Here is a 27,466-nt window from a genome sequence, read left to right as displayed (position 1 = left end):
GCAACTTTCTGCTGAAGGTATCTCTCAACCATGTCATGGCTTGAATTCCATCTAGTAGGGACATCTTGGTTTAGTTTGTAGTTTGGCAGCTCCAGCATCTCCTGTTTTGTCTTGAAAACATGTGCAGCAGTTGTGCTTTTATGAAAGAAGGATACCACCTTCCTGATCTTCGCTGGGAGGCGAGAGATTGGATTCACTGACATTGCTTTTTGAGATGCTAGATTAATAACGTGAGCAAAGCATCCTATATGTGGGCCCCAATCCAGCTAGTGCAACTGTATTTACAATATTTCTAGCGTTGTCAGTGGTCACAGGAATTGTTACATTATCCCTCTCCAACTTCCACAATGCAACTACTTCTCTTAGCTCTTCCCCCAAATTTACACTGGTGTGACTAAGGGGACGTGTTTGAAAGACATGGTTTTGTAATCCCCATTCTGCCGTAATGAAATGAACCGTTACAGTAAGGAAGTTCTCTGTAGCTCTAGACGTCCAACTGTCTGTTGTTAGAGCAGACCGCGTTCCTGACAACTCGCGCTCAAGTTTTTTGTTGTTGTTGTATAAGGCAGGCATTAATGTCTGGGCAAAATGTGTACGGGAAGGAACAGTGAAGCGCGCTCGACCCGCATTATCTACCACAGATATGGGTCTCATACCTGCTGCTATGAATTTTGCTATCGCTGCGTTGATTTCTTTAGTCAGACGCATATTGTTGTCTGAAGGCTGTGGGGAGAAGTGTTTGCCGTTTAATTTTTTCGCCTAGTCCCACGGATTGGCACTTTGGGGTGATGTCGGCGCAAATGAGTAGTCATGTTACTTGTATTGCCACTCGAATAGGCTATCGGCAAAATGAACTGAGCCTACATGTTGTAGAAGTTTTATCCACCACTCGTTGGCAATCCCCGTCATAGTTTATAGGGAAACCTAAATGTTCCCAGACGGCAGACCTGAATGATACTGGGCCGTCTTCTTGTTCTGGCTCGCCAAGTTGCTCCTTTGCATTTAGCTAACTGCTAATTCCTTCATTGGCGAATTGCTGCTACAGCGGTCTCAGCTCTGTTCTCGTTGGAGTGAAATAACTCATGAGCGGAGCTGCAGACAACCATAAACAACTTTATTACTATGTGGATATTTTTCCCACGTTAATTTATACGCCACTGGTTTATGCAAAACATTTTTTTTACAATTAAATATCTATAATATTTATATAGCAATAATATATTATTAATGTATTGTTCGGTTCGCAGTGCGTACCGAACCGTGCACCCTGTACCGGACGGTTCAATACGAATACGCATACCGTTTCACCCCTAGTAAGCAGTGAATCAACATTTTACATTTTTGTCACACACACACACACACACACACACACACACACACACACACACACACACACACACACACACACACACACACACACACTCACACACACACACTGAGGGTCAAATTCTCTAGTCTATTAAAGACAAATTACAGTCTTCCTCTTTACTTACTTACTCACCCTGAGCCAGAGGCTACAGCTGGGAAGTGGGTACAGCAGTTATTAGAGAGAGAGGATACAGTAAACTCAGCCACTGCGACTGAGACAATGACGGGAGGATGTAGATGAAGGCGAGTGACCGTAAAGGCCTTGAAGTGACTCTTTCTTTCTCTGCCTTCAGCACCTGCCCATTAGGGGCCTAGGTTAATGACAGGTTGGCCCCTGTGTGGGGCGAGGGGAGGGGGACGCACTCAAAATGAGAGGGCACCCCCGGGAACGAGAGAGGAGAGAGAGTTATTTGCTCCTCTGACAGCCATTCTTACCCCTGGCTACAGGTATGCTTGAGGTACGGAGGGAACCTGTGTGTGTGTGTGTGTGTGTGTGTGTGTGTGTGTGTGTGAGAGAGATAGAGAGAGAATATGTGTAAGAAAGATAAGGTTTGTATTCGTGTGTTTGTGTAGTCACAGTGTGGAGGGGGGTGGGGTGAGGGTGGCAGAGGGGAAAGTTGTCTCCAGTCACCTCATAACTTCACATGAGACTTATGGTCTCCAGCATCTCTGGTTTACCTCAACATCCTCATCAACAGAGAGCGAGAGGAGGGGGGACTCTTTGGCTAGACAGTAGTTTATTTTTTTCCTTTTGAACTAACAATACAATTTGAGTTTGACTTTCATCAACTCAATACTTGTCATTAAAAGGTATACAAAAGCAGAAAAGTGTGTGACAGAGAGAAAAGACAAAGGGAATGAGAGAGGGAGTGACTAAAAGCAAATGAAAGAGCTAGGGTTGCTAACATCCAGAGAGCTGAACTCTGTCCTTTTAATAATTACAAACTTCAAAGGCTGTTTCCTCGTTAAAACAGACATAATTCTCTCCATCCTTTGAAGCAGGAGGAAAAGAGAGAGATGGACAGAGGGAAGGCGCACTGTGTTTGTAGTGCCAAGAATTGAAAGAGAAAGAAACAATGACGAGAGTAATCTCTTAGATGTGTTTGGTGACTAGTTTACAACAAGTGGAGACTGGGACGGGATGGCCATTTCCTTATTCCACAGAGAAAGACCACATCCCTCATGAAAAGAGATTCGATCGGGAGATAAACATGGAATAATAAGGGTAGACAATAGTGATTCAGAAACGGGCTGAAGCTATTCTTTTAAAGGATTGAAAATAAAACTAATAGTCTACGATTCTCAGATACATTTTGTACACCCTTTACCACCCCCTGAACCTCAAATAAACACCAATAAATGACGAAGACAAAATCTGGGAGATTAGGTTTTCATATAAAAGTAAAAACACTTGATGTAGAAATAAGACGCATATAACAACCCCATTCATCATAATTCAAACCAGAACAGGAACAAAAAGACACAGGCATAGCCCAGAACTACAGTATAAAACTATTTCATTTTTAATTCTACACAAAAACATTTTTACAGCATTGTATTGTAATCATTGCAGTAAGTAGCAAACGAAAGAAAAGCCACTGCAAAATAGTGTATTAGGAGAGAAAGAAAATTAAAAAACAGAAAAAGAAAGCACATTTTTGTTGTTTGTTGCAGAGTTAACAGTGAGAAAAACGCTGAATCCAGGTAAGATCTGATAGTTGAAGATAGCGTTCGTTAATCAAGAAATGTTTCATTAGTAACGTTTCCACTGACTGGATGGTTCTGTTTGTACCTGTGCTGTAAGTATGACCGCTGTCACCAAGAGAAAGTAGAGGAAGGGAGAAAAGACAAACAGCAGAGAGACGGAAAAGTATCTCAGAACTCTTGTTTGCATATTGACTAGTGTGTGTCTATGTGTGTGTGTGTGTGGTGGAAGGAAAACTACAGTATTTGTAAATAAGCTCAGAGTCCAAATGTAGAAATATAGAGCAGAAAATCCCCCCTAGTGAGCTTGTGCTGAGAAAAGGCCCGTTGGCCATCTCAGCTATGCACTCATCCTCTCTCCCTAATCTTGCTCTCTATCCCACGGGGATGCAGCATGGAGGGAATACAGTCATGGATTCCTCTAAATTACTAATCACTCTCATGTGTCTGATACCCTCTGACTGCTCTCAGCCCCTTGTAACATGTTAAACACACAAACAAATGTGTGTGTGTGTGTGTGAGAGAGAGAGCTCGGTTTCGCGGAATCTAGTGTCAATGACTAGGACAGTGAGGGTTTGGCTATTGTTGGAACACATTGGGGGAGCATTTGGGGTTGTTGTTGATGGTGAAAGCAAAAAAACACACAAACGTCAATCATCACACCACCTAAGTACAGAGCATGCCCAGTGACCTGCTTAGTGACCTCTGACCTTTCGTTGCCACCTCAGCCTTAATGACGCATCACGGTCTGATTTCTAAGGGGCGGGGGGGTTATGGCCATGAATTAAAACACGACAACAACCACAACAGGATGAACTAAGTGATGACCTGGGGAGCAGAGGGACAATTGGAGAACTGGGGTCAGACATTGTGTCCCACATATAGGTAACTCCCAAAATAAAAGGAAACACTTGAGTAAATGAGGGATACAAAGTATATTGAAAGCAGGCGCTTCCACACAGGTGTGGTTCCTGAGTTAATTAAGCAATTAACATCCCAACATGATCAGGGTCATGTATAAAAATGCCCAGTTGCCCATTATTTTGGCTACCATGGCTAGAAAGATCTGAAAAAGAGCGCCTGCTAGACTGAAAGAGGGTCTCAAAAAAGCATAGGGGGTTTAAAGAACACTTATGGGAGATTCTGTAGTGGCGCCTGAGACGGCGTTTTCCACCACCAACAACAACACACCAAATAATGGAATTTCACGTGTAAGAATGGTGTCGCATCCCTCCAATAAAGTTCCAGACACTTGTAGAATCTATGCCAAAGTGCACTGAAGCTGTTCTGGTGGCCCACCGCCCTATTAAGACACTTTATGTCATGGTTTCCTTTATTGTGGCAGTTACCTGTACTTCCCCATTGTAATGAATAATACATGGTTGCCGAGGATCCCTTTGGGTGAGTTGCGAGACATGCTGCCAAGGGCTTGGAGGAGGAATGGCAGTATACACATGCAATAGAGATATTTAAAAGCTCTGCAATAGAGATACAGCCAGAGCTGTCAGTATTGAGCAACTCAATCCAATAGGTTGACTGGGAAATCACAACAAAACAAATATGTCAGCAAGATGAGAGTCTAGCTCTGCTTTTCATCATCGGCTTGTGTCTTTGTGACTGAGTCAAAAGTCTGTGTCCGCTGTGTGCAGTCACACACACACACACACACACACACACACACACACACACACACTGCCTTCAGAAAGTATTCACATCCCTTTACTTTTTCCACATTTAGTTATTAAATTGAGATTGTGTGTCACACACAATAACCCATAATGTTAAAGTGGAATTATAAAAAATATATGCATTTTTTTATCTGAAGTGTTTTGAGTCAATAAGTATTCAACCCCTTTGTTATGGCAAGCCTAAATAAGTTCAGGAGTTAAAATGTGCTTAAAAACTCACATAAGTTGGACTCATTCTGTGTTCAATAATAGTGGTTTCACATGATTTTTGAATGACTACCCCCATCTCTGTACCGCACATACATTTAGCTAAGGTCCCTCAATCAAGTAGGACATTTTAAGCAGAGATTCAACCACAAAGACAGGGAGGATTTTCAATGCCGCGCAAAGGGCACTGATTGGTACAGTAGACGCTGAATATCCCTTTGAGCATGGTGAAGTTATTAATTAGGCTTTGGAGGGTGTATCAATACACCCAATCACTACAAAGATACAGGCGTCCTTCCCAACTCAATTGCCGGAGAGGAAGGAAACTGTTCAGGAATTTCACCATGAGGCCAATGGTGATTTAAAAACAGTTACAGAGTTTAATAGTTGTGATATGAGAAAACTGAGGATGGATCAACAACATTGTAGATACTCCACAATACTAACCTAAATGACAGAGTGAAAAGAAGCATGTACAGAATAAAATTATTCTAAAACACGCATCCTGTTTGCAACAAGGCACTTAAATAATACTGCAAAAAAATGTGGCAAAGAAATTAACTTTTTGTCCTGAATACAAAGCGTTATGTTTGGGGCAAATCCAATACAACACATTACTGAATACCAATCTCCATATTTTCAAGCATTGTGGTGGCTGCATCATGTTATGGGTTTGCTTGTCATCAGCAAGGACTAGGGAGTTTTTCAGGATAAAAAGAAACAGAATACAGCTAAACACAGGCAAAATCTGATTCAATGTTCTTTCCAACAGACACTGGGAGACAAACTCACCTTTCAGCAGAACAAGAACCTAAAACACAAGGCCAAATCTACACTGGAGTTGCTTACCAAGAACAGAGTGAATGTTCTTGAGTGGCCTAGTTACAGTTATGACTTAAATCTGCTTGAAAATGTATGGCAAGACATACAAATGGCTTGCCAACCAACTTGACAGAGCTTGAAGACTTTTTTAAAGAATAATGGGCAAATATTGTACAATCCAGGTGTGTAAAGCTCTTATATACTTAGCCAAAAAGACTCACAGCTGTAATCACTGCCAAATGTGTTTCTAACATGTAGTCTCAGGGGGGAGAATACTTATTAAGATATAGTAGTGTTTAATTTTTTTGTATTTTGTTAATAAATGTTACAATTTGTCTTCCACTTTGACATTAGAGTGTTTTGTGTCAATCATTGACCAAAAATGACAATGAAATCCATTTTAATCCCACTTTGTAACAACAAAATTTGTAAAAAGTACCCATACAGACATGTACATACACACACTTATGCACATGCCTACCCCTCAGACAGTACCCCACGTCGAGCCCAGCCCTGACTCAGAGCTGTGAACTCCCCTATCCCATCATCCTAGGCGGTGAATGAGGAAGCCTGACGTGCTAAGACAGGTGTGACATCACAAGTTTCCCTCCCCTTCGACTGCAACAACACACTCCAAATTACATGTCTGGCTCCATCTCCCTTTGACACGAGACACAGAAGAGAGAAGACAGACAGGATTCCATTCGTACTCTTCACACCTTCCTCACCCCCTCCATGCCCCTCTATGAGACTTTAAATGATGTCTCTAACTACAACACACACACACAACCCCAAGGCTTGGCATGGAGACAGAAGTTTAGCGGTCTCATTAGTAGCAGGAGGAATTCCAATAGATAAATTAGCTATGGAGATGAGAGTATCGGCAGTAAATGACACGAGAGAGAAAGAGGGGGAGGGAGGAAGAGAGAGAAGAAAGAGACAGGAAATTCAGTGAGGAAGATGGAGAATATAAAGACAGAGTGAGAGAAAGAATGAAGAAGTGAAGTGTCTTTAAAAATCCCCTTTCACTCCTCAGTGGCATACAGTACAACCATGTAAACTCAGTGTGACTTTATGAACGTCCTGCCGTGTAGCGCATGATGTGACTCGGGAAAACTAAGGCAACTTCTGTTTGTAGGGGGTCCCACTAGGCATGTCGGGGCCCTGTCTCTTTCTCTAGGAGGAGGAAGAGGAGAGGAGGTGGTAAGCGGCATCTCACTGCCTCTCTTTTTAAACGGATCAGCCCTCTTTCAGCTTGGCCTTCCACATTTTGGGCTGAACAACTTTCCCCAAACACGTAAAGGTCCAAAAGAGACAGGGGGCGAAGGAGGAGAGGAAAAGAGATGGAGAACAGAAGGGTACATTTTCTCCTGGTGGGCTCCTTTGTGAGACAAGTTGAATGAGATGACGTCACACTGCGATTGCGTCACTCTTCCCCCCCCCCAGTCACGTGAGTTTTCCTGCTCTCTAAAGAGTCCGTTCGGAGTTTGCAACGTTCCTAGTTGCCGGGTGTTACCAAACTTTGCCAGGGGTGTCAGTCGCTAGGCGCGGGTATGACGCTGATGTGGAGGAAGTTATCAGGGTGACTGAGGTGCTCGCTCAGCCACTGCAACGGGGTCTCCAGCAGGGGCTCAATCCCATGGATCACCACCTGGTAGCGCTTGGACTCGTCTGTATAAGGAGAGAGAGAAGGGAGACATGGAGGGAGGGAGGGAGATGGAGGATGAGAGGGAGCTCCAACTTAAAAATCCTTTTGACTGTGTCGACTCCATATATTTCTATTTCTACAAACAGAAATGCTAGAATTTTCTTTAAAACATCACCACTCATAGATTATAGTGTGGGAGTTTGTGTGTGTGTGTGTGCAAGCGATAGTTAAGTGAGCGTGTGTTTAAGTTGTCCCTCTCACCTCAGAATGACCGAAGCCTCTCGGCTAGCGACAGACAGATTAATCAATCACAGTGACCAGGCCTGACCCAGGGACTGACCAAGGGTCACAAAGCAAGACAAATGAGCCTCACTCACTCGGATGGCCCGACGAGGTGTGCACGTGTGTGTTTCTGTGTGTGCGTGAGAGAGAGAGTGTGTGTGCGTGTGTGAGTTAGTATGATAATCTGCATGCGCTCTGTGTTTGGATGTATGGCTACGTGCTTGAAATGTGTGAAAGATTGCCAGCAGGTAGACGCATCTGAATGGGTGTCCATGTGAGTAAGTCTCAATGGGCATATGTTGTATGTGTGTACATCGATGTCTATAAGTTACTGGTTCACTCAAAGCAACAGTAGCCCCACCCCCTCAGAGACACTGGGCCCCAGGTCACGACCTTTCACCCACTCATATCAGAGCACTGAGGGGAAGGGCGGGGTCAAAAACACTAGAGGGGGCCGTAGCCAAGTCATGTAGGAGCTCAGTGTCTATATGACTACACACACATGCACTGACCGTTTCTCCTTATACGGTACCAAAAGATGCATACTGTTGCATGTACACGTAATATCTGAACGACCGTTACAATCGTTAGAAATATCTGTCTGAGTGAAGAATCCAGGGTTAGTAAGAAGCTCCTCAGGCACACCCACCACCTGCAGACTGGTATACAGTATGGATATACAGTGCCGTGAAAAAGTATTTGCCCCCTTTCTGATTTTCACTATTTTTGATAATGATTGTTATCAGATTTTCAACCAAAACCTAATTAGATAAGAGGAACCTGAGTCTACAAAGAACACTTTTTTTACAAATTTATTTAATAAACAAAATTATGCAACACCCAATACCCCTGAGTGAAAAAGTAATTGCTCCCTCAATAACTGGTTATGCCACTTTTAGCTGCAATGACTGCAACCAAATGCTTCCTGTAGTTGTTGATCACTCTCTCACGTCGCTGTGAAGGAATTTTGGCCAACTCTTGCATGCAGAACTGCTTAACTCAGCGACATTTGTGGGTTTTCAAGCATGAACTGCTTGTTTCAAGTTATGCCACATCTCAATTGGGATTAGGTCTGGACTTTGACTAGGCCATTCCAAAACTTTAAATTAGTTGCTTTTTAGCTATTTTCATGTCGACTTGATTGAGTGTTTGGATCATTGTCTTGCTGTATGACCCACCTGAGCTTCAGCTTCAGCTCACAGATGGATGGCCTGACATTCTCCTGTAGAATTCTCTGATACAGAGCAGAATTCATGGTTCCTTCTATTAAGACAAGTCGTCCAGGTCCTGAGGCAGCACCCCAAACCATCACACTACCACCACCGTTGGTATAAGTTTCTTACTGTGGAATGCAGTGTTTTACCTTTGAATCATACAGTGGGGCAAAAAAGTATTTAGTCAGCCACCAATTGTGCAAGTTCTCCCACTTAAAAAGATGAGAGAGGCCTGTAATTTTCATCATAGGTACACTTCAACTATGACACACAAAATGAGAAAAAAAATCCAGAAAATCACACTGTAGGATTTTTAATGAATTTATTTGCAAATTATGGTGGAAAATAAGTATTTGGTCAATAACAAAAGTTTCTCAATACTTTGTTATATACCCTTTGTTGGCAATGACAGAGGTCAAACGTTTTCTGTAAGTCTTCACAAGGTTTTCACACACTGTTGCTGGCATTTTGGCCCATTCCTCCATGCAGATCTCCTCTAGAGCAGTGATGTTTTGGGGCTGTTGCTGGGCAACACGGACTTTCAACTCCCTCCAAAGATTTTCTATGGGGTTGAGATCTGGAGACTGGCTAGGCCACTCCAGGACCTTGAAATGCTTCTTACGAAGCCACTCCTTCGTTGCCCGGGCGGTGTGTTTGGGATCATTGTCATGCTGAAACACCCAGCCACGTTTCATCTTCAATGCCCTTGCTGATGGAAGGAGGTTTTCACTCAAAATCTCACGATACATGGCCCCATTCATTCTTTCCTTTACACGGATCAGTCGTCCTGGTCCCTTTGCAGAAAAACAGCCCCAAAGCATGATGTTTCCACCCCCATGCTTCACAGTAGGTATATATATATAATATATATATATATATATATATATATATATATATATATATATATATAATATTCTTCTGGATCATCCAAATGCTCTCTAGCAAACTTCAGATGGGCCTGGACATGTACTGGCTTAAGCAGGGGGACACGTCTGGCACTGCAGGATTTGAGTCCCTGGCGGCATAGTGTGTTACTGATGGTAGGCTTTGTTACTTTGGTCCCAGCTCTCTGCAGGTCATTCACTAGGTCCCCCCGTGTGGTTCTGGGATTTTTGCTCACCGTTCATGTGATCATTTTTACCCCACGGGGTGAGATCTTGCGTGGAGCCCCAGATCGAGGGAGATTATCAGTGGTCTTGTATGTCTTCCATTTCCTAATAATTGCTCACACAGTTGATTTCTTCAAACCAAGCTGCTTACCTATTGCAGATTCAGTCTTCAATTTTGTTTCTGGTGTCCTTTGACAGCTCTTTGGTCTTGGCCATAGTGGAGTTTGGAGTGTGACTGTTTGAGGTTGTGGACAGGTGTCTTTTATACTGATAACAAGTTCAAACAGGTGCCATTAATACAGGTAACGAGTGGAGGACAGAGGAGCCTCTTAAAGAAGAAGTTACAGGTCTGTGAGAGCCAGAAATCTTGCTTGTTTGTAGGTGACCAAATACTTATTTTCCACCATAATTTGCATATAAATTCATTAAAAATCCTACAATGTGATTTTCTGGATTTTTTCTTCTCATTTTGTCTGTCATAGTTGAAGTGTACATATGATGAAAATTACAGGCCTCTCTCATCTTTTTAAGTGGGAGAACTTGCACAATTGGTGGCTGACTAAATACTTTTTTGCCCCACTGTATGTCAGTAGAACATTCTTCCAAGAGTCTTGATGATCATCCAGGTTCTTCCAGGTGCTTTTTGGCAGACTTGAGTCAACTTTTTGGATGAGATGACATTATGTCTGACGAAAATCAAACACTGCATTCCACAGTAAGAACCTCATACCAACGGTCAAGCATGGTGGTGGTAGTGTGATGGTTTGGGGATGCTTTACTGCCTCAGAACCTGGACGACTTGTCTTCATAGAAGGAACAATGAATTCTGCTCTGTCTCAGAGAATTCTACAGGAGAATGTCCGGCTATTCATCTGTGAGCTGAAACTGAAGCGCAGCTGGGTCATACAGCAAGACAATGATTCAAAACACACAATCAAGTCTACATGGAAATAGTTAAAAAGCAAAACAAATTTTAAGTTCTGTAATGGCTTAGTCAAATTCCATACCTAATCCACAAATTTGGCTGAGTTAAAGCAGTTCTGCATGCAAGAGTGGGCCAAAATTCCTCCCCATCGATGTGAGAGACTGATCATCAACTACAGGAAGCATTTGGTTGCAGTAATTGCAGCTAAAGGTGCCACAACCAGTTATTGAGTGCCAGGGGGCAACTACTTTTTCACACAGGGGAATTGGGTGTTGCATAAGTTTGTTAATTCAATAAATTAAATAAGAATACATTTTTTGTGTTATTTGTTAACTCAGTTTCCCTTAGTCTAATATTAAGGCCTATTACATTGAAATAACTTGATCCCACTTTAAACCAACTACTGCTCTTGAGAAAGTAAAACAATGACTGCATTACTGATTGTGGCCTGTGTTCATGATGCCGTTCCAGCAATGTACATTTGAACATTTTAGTCATTTAGCAGATGCACTCATCCAGAGCGATTTACAGGAGCAATTAGGGTTATGTGCCTTGCTCAAGGGCACATTGTCAGATGTTTCACCTAGTTGGCTCTAGGATTTAAACCAGCGACCTTTCAGTTGCTGGCCCAACATTCTTAACCTCTAGGCCGCCCTACGTACAGCCATACATAGCAATTTATATGTATAGTCTATGATCACAGATACAATCACACACATACGATCAATACACTCACAAGTACTGACATTCATATTGCAATCACACTTTCTTCCACATACTGTGCCCCTGGTGACAGTAGCAGGCACACGTGGGGGGAGGTGGGGCGCTCCCCTGACACTCACTATGACAAGGGAAATTCATCCCGAATATACACAGCTTGAATACCTGCACACAGAATGTATGGTCTGGTAGGCCCTCTTATGGTTGTCATGTCTTTTTCAGAGGGTGGAGACCAAGGTGATTAATTTGTATTTCTCCTCTGAAACGTTGTGAAAGCGCTGTGTCATAGTGGACGGATTTTGAGTCCTCTAGATAGAATTCTATTGTGTATTTCCCATGGATCCTTCTATACTGTGGCCAGAAGGCATGGTCCCCTAGGTTTTACTGGAACGTGACATAATATTAGGGCACTTAGGAACACTGACAGAGATGTTTTCACATCTGAATCACACTATGCTGCTGTGAGCCATTAACATGGTCTGTGTTCCAAATGGAACCCTATTCCTGTCATAGTGCACTACTTTTGACCAAAGACCTATGGGCTCTTGTCACAAGTAATGCACTATTTAGGGAATAGGGTGCCATTTGGGATGCATTCATGGTTGTTATACATTACTATAGTGTTTTGGGATTGGGGCCAATCAAGTTGTGTTTGATTAATGTTAATGGCATTAATCAAAACACATAACTTTATTGGCCCCAATCCCAAAACACTATAGTAATGTATAACAACCATGCATGCATCCCAAATGGCACCCTATTCCCTAAATAGTATGTATAACTCCATAACAACGTATTTCTAAAGAGGAATATTGACCACCATATTTTGAATAAAAATAAAAGATGACACATTTTCACACTCATGAACACACACTGCGGTTGAGTATTGCGGCGACTAACAGTCAATACATGATGTTTTGTTATTTAAGTATAGCCAAGTCCAATTTAAGAAGGCCGCAATCCCATTCATCCCTGCAGTGAGGCCAGCCAAGACTAAACAGTTACACCAGAACTCAACCAACACACTGACCGGCCAATAAGAAATGTGTGTATGTTAGGGGGAACTGACAGATATAAATATATCAATAAATCTCTCTAGATCTGAAAAACATGTTTGTCTTATGATGTCTCATAAGAGTAATTTCCTTCAGCAAGTTAGGTAGTTTGTTCTTTCATGAATAAACTCCTCAACTGCATTTCAAAGAAAGAACAGGGAAATGGAGTTTGCAGGTATACAATAAACAGACCATAAGGTATTGACTTGGAGACCTCTGTCTCATTTCTGCCTCCCCCTACTCAACACCTCACACACCCACCGTCCCTCATATCAAACTAACCACTGAAACCCAGAACACCCCCGCTCTCTGAACAGTGAGACGGCCCGTTTGATGAGAAGAGACTGGATTCGCTATTGATACTGACTGTGGTGTTCTGTGTGGGCGGATTGGCCAATAGTTTCACTCCTTTGTTCTGTGGGCTGTACCATGAATGAGTAAAATCAATAAGAGGGGTGAGTAGGCGACTATTGGTGGTGCGTGGGCTTGTCAGTCGGGGGGATTTCTGCATTCTCCACTTATTATAAATATCACCACAAAAGCAGTTTTTCTTTATAAAAGAAACATGTCACATTTGTAAAGGACATGACGGGGGATTTTTCAGAAGGCTTTGACCCGCCGAGGCAACTATTTCTGAGGCTTGTGCAACTGAACTTGTCCTGCGTCATTCATGGGGAGAAACGTGTTACTGTTCAGACATATCTCTCCTGTCTCTAACCCAGTTAAACCATGTCTAATACCTTGGTCAAAATAAAGCGTTCGCAGACGTCAAAGCTGACCAACCGACTGCTAATCAGAATAAGATGCTGACGTCCGATTTTCCTGCGTGGGTGGAAGAACGTCGGTCCGGTCCGGTAACAGTACGACTCATCTGAGTATCATGCTGCCATATGCTGGGAATCCCCAGTTAATATAACCCCTGGTTACATGTTTCGTTGGGTTAGTTCAGTTTGACGTGTTTCGGGAGTGCTTGAAGGGCCATCAAGGCTTCCAGACAAAACAGAGGGGAATGTTTTAAAAAATTTGGTTTGATGTTTGAAACATCACAGAGTCGAGTGCTGGGACGTCCTTATCCGATAGGTACTCACAGGGAATCGGGTCCCCAGAATACGTCTGTGAACAATGCCACCATTAGGCTGCCTGAGTACCCCACCCAGTCCCTCTAATCCAAACACACCGCTATAATCCCCTGCTATCACACACCCATCTACCCAGTGAGGAAGAGAGGGAAACACAACAAACGACGGGAGACAAAGCAGCACTTTCACCTTTATCAAGCCAAGCCACCACCCTCCTCAGAGGAGAGGAGAGAAGGAATTAAGAAGAGAGAGAAATGGATAAAAGAGATTATATAAGTACAGGAAGGGGATGAAAAGAAAATATAGCGATTCTTGATAAAGCAAGAGAGAGTGGGAGAGAAGGAGCGAGCAAGACGTGAGGGAGGCAGACAGAGAGCGAGAGAAAGAGATGCAGGCAGTCAGGCAGACAGAGCAGAAGTAATGGTAGTGGTGCAATGCTCCATGCAGGTGATTCTCCTGCAGGTCCTCTGTCTCACAGCTCCATTGTCTGCTTATCTACTTCCTGTGCACAGCCCTCCAGACACTACCTGTTTAGGCTGCCTCTCTCTCTCTCTCTCTCTTTCTCCATCGCTCCCTCTTCTCTACATCTAGCGCCGCTCCTCATTCCACTATGTATTTTCTTCCCCTCCCCCTTGCTTTTCACTCTTTCACATGAGGGCGACTATTTTCCCTCCTCGACCATCTCCTGTGTTTTATCTCTAAAAGTCCTCTTTTACTGTGTAAATAAAATAGACCTACATGGCTGATGTCTTTTATCCTCTGGCTTCCTGTGAGATGCAGAGCACCCTTTGATAGCACAGTGAGGAAGAAACAGGTCTGCTTTCTCTTGTGGGACTGTGTGTGTGTGTGTGTGTGTGTGTGTGTGTGTGTGTGTGTGTGTGTGTGTGTGTGTGTGTGTGTGTGTGTGTGTGTGTGTGTGTGTGAGAGAGGTATATGTAGTATAGGTGTAATTAGTGTAGTGCAATGTCTATGAGTAGGTAAGTACCGTCGTTGGATATGGCCACGGGGTACACCTCCTTCAGCAGATCCCCCAGCGTGTGTGTGTAGCCGTCGGGCGAGATGGGGCGAAACAACTTCTGGATGAACGGCCTGTCACTCATCGTCTACACGGAGAGTGGGGAGAGGAATCAGAGCATGACAAATAAATTACATACAGTGCCTTCGGGAACTATTCACACCCCTTGACATTTTCCACATTTTGTTGTGTTATAGCCTGAATTTAAAATTGATTAAATTGAGATTGTGTACCCGTGATCTACATGCAACACCCCACAATGTTAAAGATTAACAACTGTAATGTCTTGAGTCAATAAGTATTCAACCCTTTTGTTATGGCGAGCCTAAATACATTCAGGAGTAAAAATGTGCTTAAAAAGTCACAATAAGTTGCATGGACTCACTCTGTGTGCAAAATTTTTTTTTACATTAATTTTGTAATGATTACCCCATCTCTGTACCCCACACATACAATTGTATGTAGGGTCCCTCGGTTGAGCAGTGAATTCAAGCACAGATTCAACCATAAAGACCAGGGAGGATTTCAAATGCCTTGCAAAGTAGGACACCTATTGGTAGGTGGGTAAAAATGGGTAAAAATGAAAAAAGCGGACACTGAATATCCCTTTGAGCCTGGTGAAGTTATTAATTAGGATTTGGATGGTATATTAATACACCCACTCACTACAAAGATACAGGCGTCCTTCCTAACTCAGTTGCCAGAGAGGAAGGAAACCGCTCAGGGATTTCACCATGAGGCCAATGGTAATTTTAAAACAGTTACAGAGTTTAATGGCCGTGACAGGAGAAAACTGAGGATGGATCAACAACATTGTAGTTACTCCACAATACTAACCTAAATGACAGATTGAAAAGAAGTCTGTACAGAAAACAAATATTCGAAAGCATGCATCCTGTTTGCAATAAGTTACTTAATGTATTACTCAAGTACTTTTATGCAATAGCTTGACAAAGCCACACAATAGCTCCAATGTAAGAACATAAAATGAAGTGCTTATTCTAGGCTACAAGTCATGACTTGATTATTTCTGGCACTGACCCAAGCCCTCGGGAACTGCGCCCAAAATGAATATACAACTAAATAAGCCAAAGTCTCTGACGATTCCATCACAGGCTACTCCAGTGATAAAAGTTAGGTGCAATTAATCATTTCATACATGAGGGTAGCCTCATGATATCTTTCAATATTGGCCGCCATTAACTGGATATTTGACTGATAAAGTGAACTATACCTGACGAGTGTAAGTGGTTTAGGTTAATTTTCCCATCCTTTGTGGGCTCTGCCTGTCAATCAACAAAAGGGTGCATTTGCCGATGTACTGTTAGCTGTGTTTACAATGTTTACTTTGCAAGCTACCAGTAGAAACTTAGAACTTATCCTCTCCAACTGCAGCGTAGACCTATCTAGTGAAGTTAGCTAACATTATCCCCTTTTTAACATTGTTTTTAAGCGTTTAATTATGATTGCTGCTGACAGACATGACAGACACTGAGGTAAAAAAATATAATTGGCTAGCTAATAACAGATTACGTCAATATGGCTAGGTAACAAGCTAACTTTCAGTAGACAAACTAGATGGCTATATTTGCTTGCCATCTATAGTAGTGATGACAGTAGTCTGACTGACAACTTCACCAGCACGAGGACTTGCCGATGTCAAGCTCTTTCCAAAAGCCTAATCTCTGATGATGCAAACTAAATGACACGTTGTTTGGTTAGCTAGCTAGTTACATTTCAAATGGATAGGCTACCCTCACGCATCTGAAATTACATGATCAATTGATGTTTAATGATCATCAAAAGCACTCTGTTACTTGCTGTATAACTCTGACAGAGCTAAATGTGTGCAATTTATTTGCATGGAATAATCTAAAATGTCTAGTTCTGTCTATGCTCTTCTAGAGGTGATGATATTACAACCAAAAAGTTATAACATTTAACAATCCCCTGAAAATGGCATGCAGTTGTCAATGGTTTTAGTGGAGCTGGGGGTCTCCTTGCCCCCCAGCAGCAAAATCGAACGCTCTGCACCGTTTTGAGACGTTTTATTGATAACAACCTATTGAAGACAAGAGTCCACCTACAGACACATCTACTAAAATATTAAAAGTGGTGCTTGCTACCCAGTCTCTGATCTGAGGGCACATGAGAAAGGTGACGCTCGCTGGATATGGTCCAGAAGATCAGGCGTTCGTACACGGACACCGGCGATCGGGTTGCTATCAGTTCTGGGAAACCAGTTTGTCTATCAGTTCGGGGAAACCAGGGGCCTCTGAGGCGACAAACAGAGTGACAAACGGCGAGTCTGACACACAATAGCAACTAATCATGGGAGCTCTGAAAAGGAAACCGGCAAAGGGAGGGTTCGAGTAACGGAGCGGTAACTAACACCGCCGGGCGTGAGGTAGGGAAGGTGACTCTAAAGGCGCGAAGCTGGCTCTTGGGTTACCAGAAAGAGTGACTCACCGACAGGAAGCGTAGAGTTTGTGTGGGATTATGCCAGGAGCTGGAGTGGAGAGAGTGCGATAAGTGACAGCTACTTCGTTGCATTTTTAAAAACCGCCATGAATAATTGACCCGGGTACCATACAAAGAGGGGGCCATTGATCCTGGATAGAAGTGCGATACTCTTGGACAGAGACACTTTCTTTTCAGTTTGTGTGACACCAGAGCTAGCAGAGTACCACCTGGCGACACCCAAGAGCGATGCGTCATTAACTCTCCGACGATGAGAGGTCAGGGGAAAAGAGACTCGCTCTCCCTGACTGAAGCGAGCAAAGGAACTCAACCCATAGCCTAATTGCCGGTGTGGATTCAATCCGACTAATTGACAGTAAACTGGTGGCTGAGGTGCACAAACGTAAATCAATATAATAATAATAATTTTTGGCCCGTGACATGAATGGGCAGAAGCGGAGGGAGGAGTGCCCTTCTCAAATGGAACAGTAATATGCGCCGCTCGGTCATGTTGTCAACAAGGCAGCATGGTGCATCGTCTAGAAACATATAAACTCAGCAAAAAAAGAAACGTCCCTTTTTCAGGACCCTGTCTTTCAAAGATAATTCGTAAAAATCAAATAACTTCACAGATCTTCATTGTAAAGGGTTTAAACACAGTTTCCCATGCTTGTTCAATGAACCATAAACAATTAATGAACATGCACCTGTGGAACGGTCGTTAAGACACTAACAGCTTACAGACGGTAGGCAATTAAGGTCACAGTTATGAAAACTTAGGACACTAAAGAGGCCTTTCTACTGACTCTGAAAAACACCAAAAGAAAGATGCCCAGGGTCCCTGCTCATCTGCGTGAACGTGCCTTAGGCATGCTGCAAGGAGGCATGAGGACTGCAGATGTGGCCAGGGCAATAAATTGCAATGTCCGTACTGTGAGAAAGCCTAAGACAGAGATACAGGGAGACAGGACGGACAGCTGATCGTCCTCGCAGTGGCAGACCACGTGTAACAACACCTGCACAGGATCGGTACATCCGAACATCACACCTGCGGGACAGGTACAGGATGGCAACAGCAACTGCCCGAGTTACACCAGGAACGCACAATCCCTCCATCAGTGCTCAGACTGTCTGCAATAGGCTGAGAGAGGCTGGACTGAGGGCTTGTTGTAAGGCAGGTCCTCACCAGACATCACCGGCAACAATGTCGCCTATGGGCACAAACCCACCGTCGCTGGACCAGACAGGACTGGCAAAAAGTGCTCTTCACCGACGAGTCGCGGTTTTGTCTCACCAGGGGTGATGGTCGGATTCGCATTTATCGTCGAAGGAATGAGGGTTACATCGAGGCCTGTCCTCTGGAGCGGGATCGATTTGGAGGTGGAGGGTCCGTCATGGTCTGGGGCGGTGTGTCACAGCATCATTGGACTGAGCTTGCTGTCATTGCAGGCAATCTCAACGTTGTGCGTTATAGGGAAAACATCGTCCTCCCTCATGTGGTACCCTTCCTGCAGACAGGAATGATTTCCTGCAAGACAGGAATGATTTCCTGCAAGACAGGAATGTCAGTATTCTGCCATGGCCAGCGAAGAGCCCGGATCTCAATCCCATTGAGCACGTCTGGGACCTGTTGGATCGGAGGGTGAGGGCTAGGGCCATTCCCCCCAGAAATGTCCGAGAACTTACAGGTGCCTTGGTGGAAGAGTGGGGTAACATCTCACAGCAAGAAGTGGCAAATCTGGTGCAGTCCATGAGGAGGAGATACACTGCAGTACTTAATTCTTATGGCTGCAATCTCGTTTACGGGATGATGTGACAACGGCCAGTGAAAGTGCAGGGTGCCAAATTCAAACAACAGAAATCTCATAATTAAAATTCCTCAAACATACATGTATCTTATACCATTTTAAAGGTAATCTTGTTGTTAATCCCACCAAAGTGTCCGATTTCAAATAGGCTTTACGGTGAAAGCACCACAAACGATTATGTTAGGTCACCGCAAAATCACAGAAAAACAGTCATTTTTCCAGCCAAAGAGAGAGTCACAAAAAGCAGAAATAGAGATGAAATGAATCACTAACCTTTGATGATCCTCATCAGATAACACTCATAGGACTTCATGTTACACAATACATATATGTTTTGTTCGATAAAGTTCATATTTATATCCAAAAACTTCAGTTTATATTGGCGCCATGTTCAGAAATGACTCCAAAATATCCGGAGAAATTGCAGAGCCACGTCAAATAACATAAATACTCATCATAAACTTTGATGAAAGATACATGTTTTACATAGAATTAAAGATACACTTGTTCTTAATGCAACCGCTGTGTCAGATTTCAAAAAGCTTTACGGCAAAAGCACAATATAAAATAATCTGAGAACAGCGTTCAGCCACAAAAGGAAGCCATACAGTTACCCGCCAAATTGTGCAGTCATCAAAACTCATAAAAAGCATTATAAATCTTCACTTACCTTTGCTGATCTTTGTCGGAATGCACTCCCAGGACTCCAAGAAATGTTCGTTTTGTTCGGTAATGTCCATCATTTATGTGCAAATAGCTATTTTTGTTAGCGTGTTTGGTAAACAAATCCAAAGTCTGGAAGTCCGTTCACTAAAAGCAGACAAAATGTCAAAAAGTTCCATAACAGTCAGTAGAATTGAATCAATCTTTAGAATGTTTTTAACATAAATCTTCAGTAACGTTCCAACTGGAGAATTACATTGACTTCAGATTTGTGATGGAACAGAGCTCCCTCTCATGTGAACGCGCATGGTCAGAGCATGGTCAGGTCATGATACACCTGACTAATTCCTGTCTCCTTCGGCCCCACTTCACAGTAGAGGCATCAGACAAGGTTCTACAGACTGTTGACATCTAGTGGAAGCCGTAGGAAGTGCAAACTCATCCATATCCCACTGTGTATTCAATAGGGGCTTGGTTGAAAATCGTCCAACCTCAGAATCCCCACTTCCTGTTTGGATTTTTTCTCAGGTTTTTGCCTGCCATATGAGTTATGTTATACTCACAGACATCATTCAAACAGTTTTAGAAACTTCAGAGTGTTTTCTATCCAATACTAATAATAATATGCATATATTAGCAACTGGGACTGAGGAGCAGGCAGTTTACTATGGGCACCTTTCATCCAAGCTACTCAATACTGCCCCTGCAGCCATAAGAAGTTAATGCAGCTGGTGGCCACACCAGATACTGACTGTTACTTTTGATTTTGACCCCACATTTGTTCAGGGACACATTATTCCATTTCTGCTAGTCACATGTCTGTGGAACTTGTTCAGTTTATGTCTCAGTTGTTGAATCTTGTTATGTTCATACAAATATTTACACATGTTAAGTTTGCTGAAAATAAACGCAGTTAGTTGACAGTGAGAGGATGTTTCTTTTTTTGCTGAGTTTCTCTCTTTTCCATAAAATATATGTTTGAATTTTCAAACTAGATTTCATTGGGAAGGCAATTACTCCACATGCTTAATCTAGTCTTGGCTACGTCACTTTTGTTTTGAGCCTACTTCACCGTGGGCTTTGAGCGGGACCTACCCCTGTACAAAATGAATGCTATTCACTTTTCACCTGGTGTAAACTCTTCCCATCCGGCCCAGATAATCAAATCCCCTCCACTGAGGGAGTCAGTTGGAGAGAAAGCTTGACCACTTTTCCCAATGAGCCCAAGACCTTCCACTGGTAAATAAAAATTCCAAGGGGATTTTTTTGGAGCTCTCATTTCCCTCAGCCACTGAGGCACCATGTAATGTACAGTATACATGTAGGCTACCTCATGTAATTGGATGTCTCCCTCTCCTCCATGGAGGAGCCAATCTGTTTAGCTTAAACATCATAATCATAACACCTAGGTCTATAGCTTAACACTATACTGTAGCCTACAATATGCCATGGGTTTGATTCCCTTTCCATTCATTCTATTCCAGCTTGTCCTAATTTCTCCCACAGTAGTCCACACACACACAACAGGGAAAAATAATATTGAAGAATATTTTGTAGGCCTGGGTATTCTGAGTGTTATGTAACATAATAAGTGAGCAAGAAATTCTTGCAACAGTATGCCCAGTGGCTTTCACATCTGTTGCCTTAACACCCACAAGCAGGGCTTGTAAACAGATGTGTCACTGTAAAATCATCCCCTAGAGACATTTAAGAAACTATCAACCTAGTTTCCTAGAAGGTGCCTCTCAAAACCAACATAAAAAAAGGTTAGTGGGGCTGCCATTCGATTGATGAGTAAACATTTAGTCACAGGAGAAAAAGGCATACCTGCCGAGAAACAATGTAACCGGTCTATAATACAAGCATCCCACTGGGCACAGACATCAGTTCAACGTCTAGTTTTGATTTACATTTGGTTGAGTTGTCAACTAACGCAAATTCAAAAAACAAATTCACCATGTCATTCGATTTAGGTTAAAAGTTGGGAAAGAAAAATACGAAATGCCCTTTACGTTAATGACTTTTTGCAAATCCAATCAGTTTTCCACAATGATTCAACGTCATCACATTGATCTTTTGGGTTGAAATTACACGGAAACAACGTTGATTCAACCTGTTTTTGCCCAGAAGGATTATCATTTTCACTTTCCGCAAGATTGAGTGGCTCTGGCACTTTGTAACACAGTGGCGTCACTTTTAGAGCGGGAAACTGGCGGCCGATTAAGACTGGCGCGAAGACACGCACAGACACAGATAAATCCATCCCCTCGAAATCTCTTCCCTTTTCCATAAGGAACACAGTCTAGGGGAAGTGAGTGCTCTGTTATTTAGAGTCAATGTTGTCATTAATTCTGTCTGCATCAAAAGCAGCACATGTCATTTACACTAAAGACCGCAATTTGCCATTAAGGGGGGCCTGCAGGTTGAAATATAGTCATCAATCGTGACTTCTGCATCCGGACCCGGATAGCTTTGTCCGCCGTTGGTTCAGTTAACTTTGGAGTACACAACTACATTTCTGTCTAGACCCAAGAAGTCCTGTTGCGCATGGTGCGTCTGTGGTTTTACAACCACTGTTTTATTATTGTGTTGGACCGTTTTATTATAGGCGAAATAAAAAACGATTTGTTGAAGTGTGAAATGAGTTACATATGTACCTAGTTTTTGGACACAACATTGGGAGTCTGTATTGGTTGTCCAACTTCCAATGTTGTGTCCCAAAGCAAATTAGTACCAAGCTTTTGTTTAATTTTGCTTGTATTTTTTTTTTGAAAGCCATATAAGCACGTGACAGAATTGGCCACAATATTATAATTGAAGACTAGGCATTACATCGCATTTTCCTGGAAGTTGCAAAAAATATTCATCATCTCATTTTGTGGTAACATTTTGTTTCCTTTACCAACTAAGTCAATATAGGCCAAGACGTTTTTATAATGTTTTAGTCAACACTTGAATGATATGTTTTAGTCAACACTTGAATGATATATTTTATTGTTCTGTTTGGTCGTCTTTAATTTTGAATAGATTTATGATTGTAACATTCCAGTAAAAACATTGATGAGAGATTTCATGGGCATAAAGGCTGACATCTGTTATAACACAGCAGCAAAGCCCTGACAACCTACTCTGATTCCCCTGGAGAAATGTCCACATCAATCTATACTCATTTGTTTATTCTTGTTGAGAAGAGATGGCCTCAAATACTATGGAATAAGGTAGGCAAAGCTATATACCAGTCGAGCTGATCCGAGGGCTTATTGAATGCAGTCTTGGGTAAAATCATGCCCATTCCAGGCGCGCCGTTTCCCCACACAGTTTTCCTACACTATGGGATACACATGGCCTAATGTTTTCCAGACCTTCAGGGCGAGACACTGGTGCTTATTCATCATTTTGAGGGAATTTCATCTGAGTCATGGATGCGCGGGATCCCCCTTAGGAATTCACCTGTGCCCACGGTTTGGGAACGCTTCATTTGAGTTGCCCACATCCAACTATATACTAGTCAAACTAAACGATGGCCAAGCACACGCTCAGAACAAACATTAGGCTAACACATTTGTAGTTTAATGGGTGGGTGATATCTGGGAAAAGATGAGGATTGTTTGATTTATCTGCTGTTATCAAAGGAGTTTGAAAAAATAATTTTTGGAGGGAAAAAGTTATTCACTCAACATCTCCAGGAAACATTTTTGCAACTGAGCACTTCTGTAGGGTTGTTTCTGTCACTGGATCACAATAAATTACAAGCTTACTAACAAATAAAAAGTTGCTCAACAGCAGCCCACTTTAATCATAACCGTAGGACTAGGCGGTATCCTATTCATGAAGCGCCTTACTAGTCAGTCATACAGCACCATCTACGGGACAGTTCAGGTACTAGACTGCATCGTCATAATACCAGGCAGTGGAGTGACAATTAATTCATGATTGTGTTGATAAGTGGTTTGTGCTGCACATTTCAGTTGTAACATATTTCTGTGTACTGCGTATTTTGTTTCATTTTTACTCTGATTTTCATATTCACTTAATGCTTTCTCATATTCCTAAAAGCACTATCATGTTCTATCTGCTTATCAGATGATAAGAGTATTCTTTCATTACTATGCATTGCCGTATTTGCGATCTGCCGTATTCTTTTGATTGCATCGATGACATCATCTATTAACAGTACCAGTGATGCCGCACTGCAGGTCACACTGGCTGTGATGTCAAAAAGGCACGTATTAGCCCATTTACCAGGTATATCCTGAAGGGGATGTAGCGGAAGCCTCCCTCCTCTGTGGGGTATTCCATCAGCTTGCGGTTCATGGCCCAGAACTGGTCAAACTTATCTGAGGAACACAACACAACTACATTTACATACAAACTGTCCCCATCTCCTTTTACAGTGGGGCAAAAAAGTATTTAGTCAGCCACCAATTGTGCAAGTTCTCCCACTTAAAAAGATGAGAGAGGCCTGTAATTTTCATCATAGGTACACTTCAACTATGACAGACAAAATGAGAAAAAAAAATCCAGAAAATCACATTGTAGGATTTGTAATGAATTTATTTGCAAATTATGGTGGAAAATAAGTATTTGGTCAATAACAAAAGTTTCTCAATACTTTGTTATATACCCTTTGTTGGCAATGACAGAGGTCAAACGTTTTCTGTAAGTCTTCACAAGGTTTTCACACACTGTTGCTGGTATTTTGGAGAAAAAAAATTCTCATTTTGTCTGTCATAGTTGAAGTACCTATGATGAAAATTACAGGCCTCTCTCATCTTTTTAAGTGGGAGAACTTGCACAATTGGTGGCTGACTAAATACTTTTTTGCCCCACTGTATGTTTTTAAACCAGCTCTACGAGGCTTCTGAAACCCTGGTAACCTTTCCTGGTTTCTAACTCCCCTCCCCTGTATCTCACTTTCACACAATTTTAGCTTTTAAAATATTTCAGATCTGTTTTCTCTTCTGGGTGGAGTTGTAACTGTCTCTTTCTCTCTCTGTTTCTGGTCTGGTTTGGTTATGGAAGCCTCCAAAAGAGTATATTTTGGTAAGTGAGAAGAGAAAAAAGCTTTGCAGCTGAGGCAAAGACACTGTTCAGAGAGCGTGGGTGGCATGGTTTTGACTGGTTGGCTTGGGGGTGTGTAAGTTGTTGAGTAGAGGGGAAAAAGAAGGGTACAGAGTCTAAAAAGTCAATACTTACATATGTGTGTGTGTATGTGTGTGGGGCCCTCACCGTTCTGCAGACCCATCCACAGCTGCTTGTGGTCTTTCTTCTGCATGTCGTTGATGACCTGGCTCTTGTGTTTGAGGGCATCCGCCTCCTTGATGCTGGACATGAAGTGGGCCTCGATCACAGAGTTAGAGGGGCAGTGGAGCAGGTCACGCTCTGGGAAATTCTACCTCAGAGAAACCACACAGGCAGGACTGCTTTTTAGCACTGTATACCAAGGGTTGGAACCGGTTCAGGGAACAGAACCGAAAACTGGAAAATAACATTTTTCAAGGAACAAAAGTGATCCATACTGTTTCAGGAATAGAACCGTAATTTTAAAATCATGGGAACCGGTTAATAACGTACTTTTACGTTCCAGGCATTTTTTTCTAGTCCCACAACAAAACACAATAAAGTCCTCACGCTGTCACTCGGGAAAGTAGCATAACTAGTGCCTCCAGAGATGCAACCTCTCTTATCGTCACTCAATGCCTAGGTTTAGCTCCACTGTACCCACACTCTACCATACCCGTCTATACATTTTGCCCTGAATCTATTCTACCACGCCCAGAAATCTGCTCCTTTTACTCTCTGTCCCCAACGCACTAGACGACCAGTTTTGATAGCCTTTAGCCACACCCTCATCCTACTCCTCCTCTGTTCCTCGGGTGATGTAGAGGTTAACACAGGCCCTGTGTGTCCCCAGGCGCTCTAATTTTTTGACTTCTGTAACTGTAAAAGCCTTGGTTTCATGCATGTTAACATCAGAAGCCTCCTCCCTAAGTTTGTTTTACTCACTGCTTTAGCACACTCGCCCAAATCAAATGTATTTATAAAGCCCTTCTTACATCAGCTGATATCTCAAAGTGCTGTACAGAAACTAGAGGTCGACCGGAATGGCCGATTAATTAGTGCCGATTTCAAGTTTTCATAACAATCGGAAATCGGTTTTGGACACCGATTTGGCCGAATTATATATATTTTTACACCTTTATTTAACTAGGCAAGTCAGTTAAGAACACATTCTTATTTTCAATGATGGCCTAGGAACGGTGGGTTAACTGCCTTGTTCAGGGGCAGAACGACAGATTTTTACCTTGTCAGCTCGGGGATTCAATCTTGCAACCTTACGGTTAACTAGTCCAACGCTCTAACCACCTGCCTCTCATTGCACTCCACGAGGAACCTGCCTGTTACGCGAATGCAGTAAGAAGCCAAGGTAAGTTGCTAGCTAGCATTACACTTTTCTTATAAAAAACAATCAATCAATCATAATCACTAGTTAACTACACATGGTTGATGATATTACTAGTTTATCTAGCGTGTCCTGCGTTGCATATAATCGATGCGGTGCGCATTCGCGATAAAGGTACCTAACCATATACATCAATGCCTTTCTTAAAATAAATACACAGAAGTATATATTTTTTAAACCTGCATATTTAGCTAAAAGAAATCCAGGGTAGCAGGCAATATTAACCAGGTGAAATTGTGTCACTTCTCTTGCGTTCATTGCACGCAGAGTCAGGGTATATGCAACAGTTTGGGCCACCTGGCTTGTTGCGAACTAATTTGCCAGAATTTTACGTAATTATGACATAACATTGAAGGTTGTGCAATGTAACAGGAATATTTAGACTTATGGATGCCACCCGTTAGATAAAATACTGACCGGTTCCGTATTTCAATGACAGAATAAACGTTTTGTTTTCGAGATGATAGTTTCCGAATTCGACCATATTAATGACCTAAGGCTCGTATTTCTGTGTGTTATTATGTTATAATTAAGTCTATGATTTGATAGAGCAGTCTGACTGAGCGATGATAGGCACCAGCAGGCTCGTAAGCATTCATTCAAACAGCACTTTCGTGCGTTTTGCCAGCAGCTCTGCTGTTTATGACTTCAAGCCTGTCAACTCCCGAGATTAGGCTGGTGTAACCGATGTGAAATGGCTAGCTAGTTAGCGGGGTGCGCGCTAATAGCGTTTCAAACGTCACTCGCTCTGAGACTTGGCGTAGTTGTTCCCCTTGCTCTGCATGGGGTAACGCTGCTTCGAGGGTGGCTGTTGTCGATGTGTTCCTCATTCCTCGAGGGACGGAAGCTATACTGTTACACTGACAATACTAAAGTGCCTATAAGAACATCCAATAGTCAAAGGTATATGAAATACAAATGGTATAGAGAGAAATAGTCCTATAATTCCTATAATAACTACAACCTAAAACTTCTTACCTGGGAATATTGAAGACTCATGTTAAAAGGAACCATGTTCTCATGTTCTGAGCAAGGAACTTAAACGTTAGCTTTCTTACATGGCACATATTGCACTTTTACTTTCTTCTCCAACACTTTGTTTTTGCATTATTTAAACCAAATTGAACATGTTTAATTATTTGAGGCTAAATTGATTTGATTGATGTATTATATTAAGTTAAAATAAATGTTAATTCAGTATTGTTGTAATTGTCATTATTACAAATACATTTTTTT

At 42.4% G+C, this 27,466-nt stretch overlaps 1 protein-coding gene across 3 annotated transcripts in view; it reads right to left on the bottom strand.

The window, feature by feature from the left end:
• Positions 1 to 5,331: 5,331 nt before the first annotated feature.
• The window catches only part of LOC120048447 (autophagy protein 5-like), a 37,319-nt gene continuing 15,184 nt past the window's right edge, over positions 5,332 to 27,466 (bottom strand). For 2 of the 3 annotated variants that reach the window (XM_038994422.1, XM_038994423.1), the window contains exons 7-10: positions 24,997 to 25,159; positions 24,010 to 24,104; positions 14,807 to 14,924; positions 5,332 to 7,460 (exon numbers count right to left, since the gene is read on the bottom strand). In XM_038994422.1, coding sequence (XP_038850350.1) covers positions 7,324 to 7,460; positions 14,807 to 14,924; positions 24,010 to 24,104; positions 24,997 to 25,159 — 513 coding nt within the window. In that variant the 3' untranslated portion in view covers positions 5,332 to 7,323. The remainder of the gene's footprint in view (positions 7,461 to 14,806; positions 14,925 to 24,009; positions 24,105 to 24,996; positions 25,160 to 27,466) is intronic. The other variant, XM_038994424.1, reaches the window with a different exon arrangement.

Source organism: Salvelinus namaycush, chromosome 5, assembly GCF_016432855.1.
Source record: "Salvelinus namaycush isolate Seneca chromosome 5, SaNama_1.0, whole genome shotgun sequence".
Classification (NCBI taxonomy): domain Eukaryota; kingdom Metazoa; phylum Chordata; class Actinopteri; order Salmoniformes; family Salmonidae; genus Salvelinus; species Salvelinus namaycush.
The sequence above is the reverse complement of the archived record's forward strand: the minus strand, read 5'-3'. Positions and strand labels throughout refer to the sequence as shown.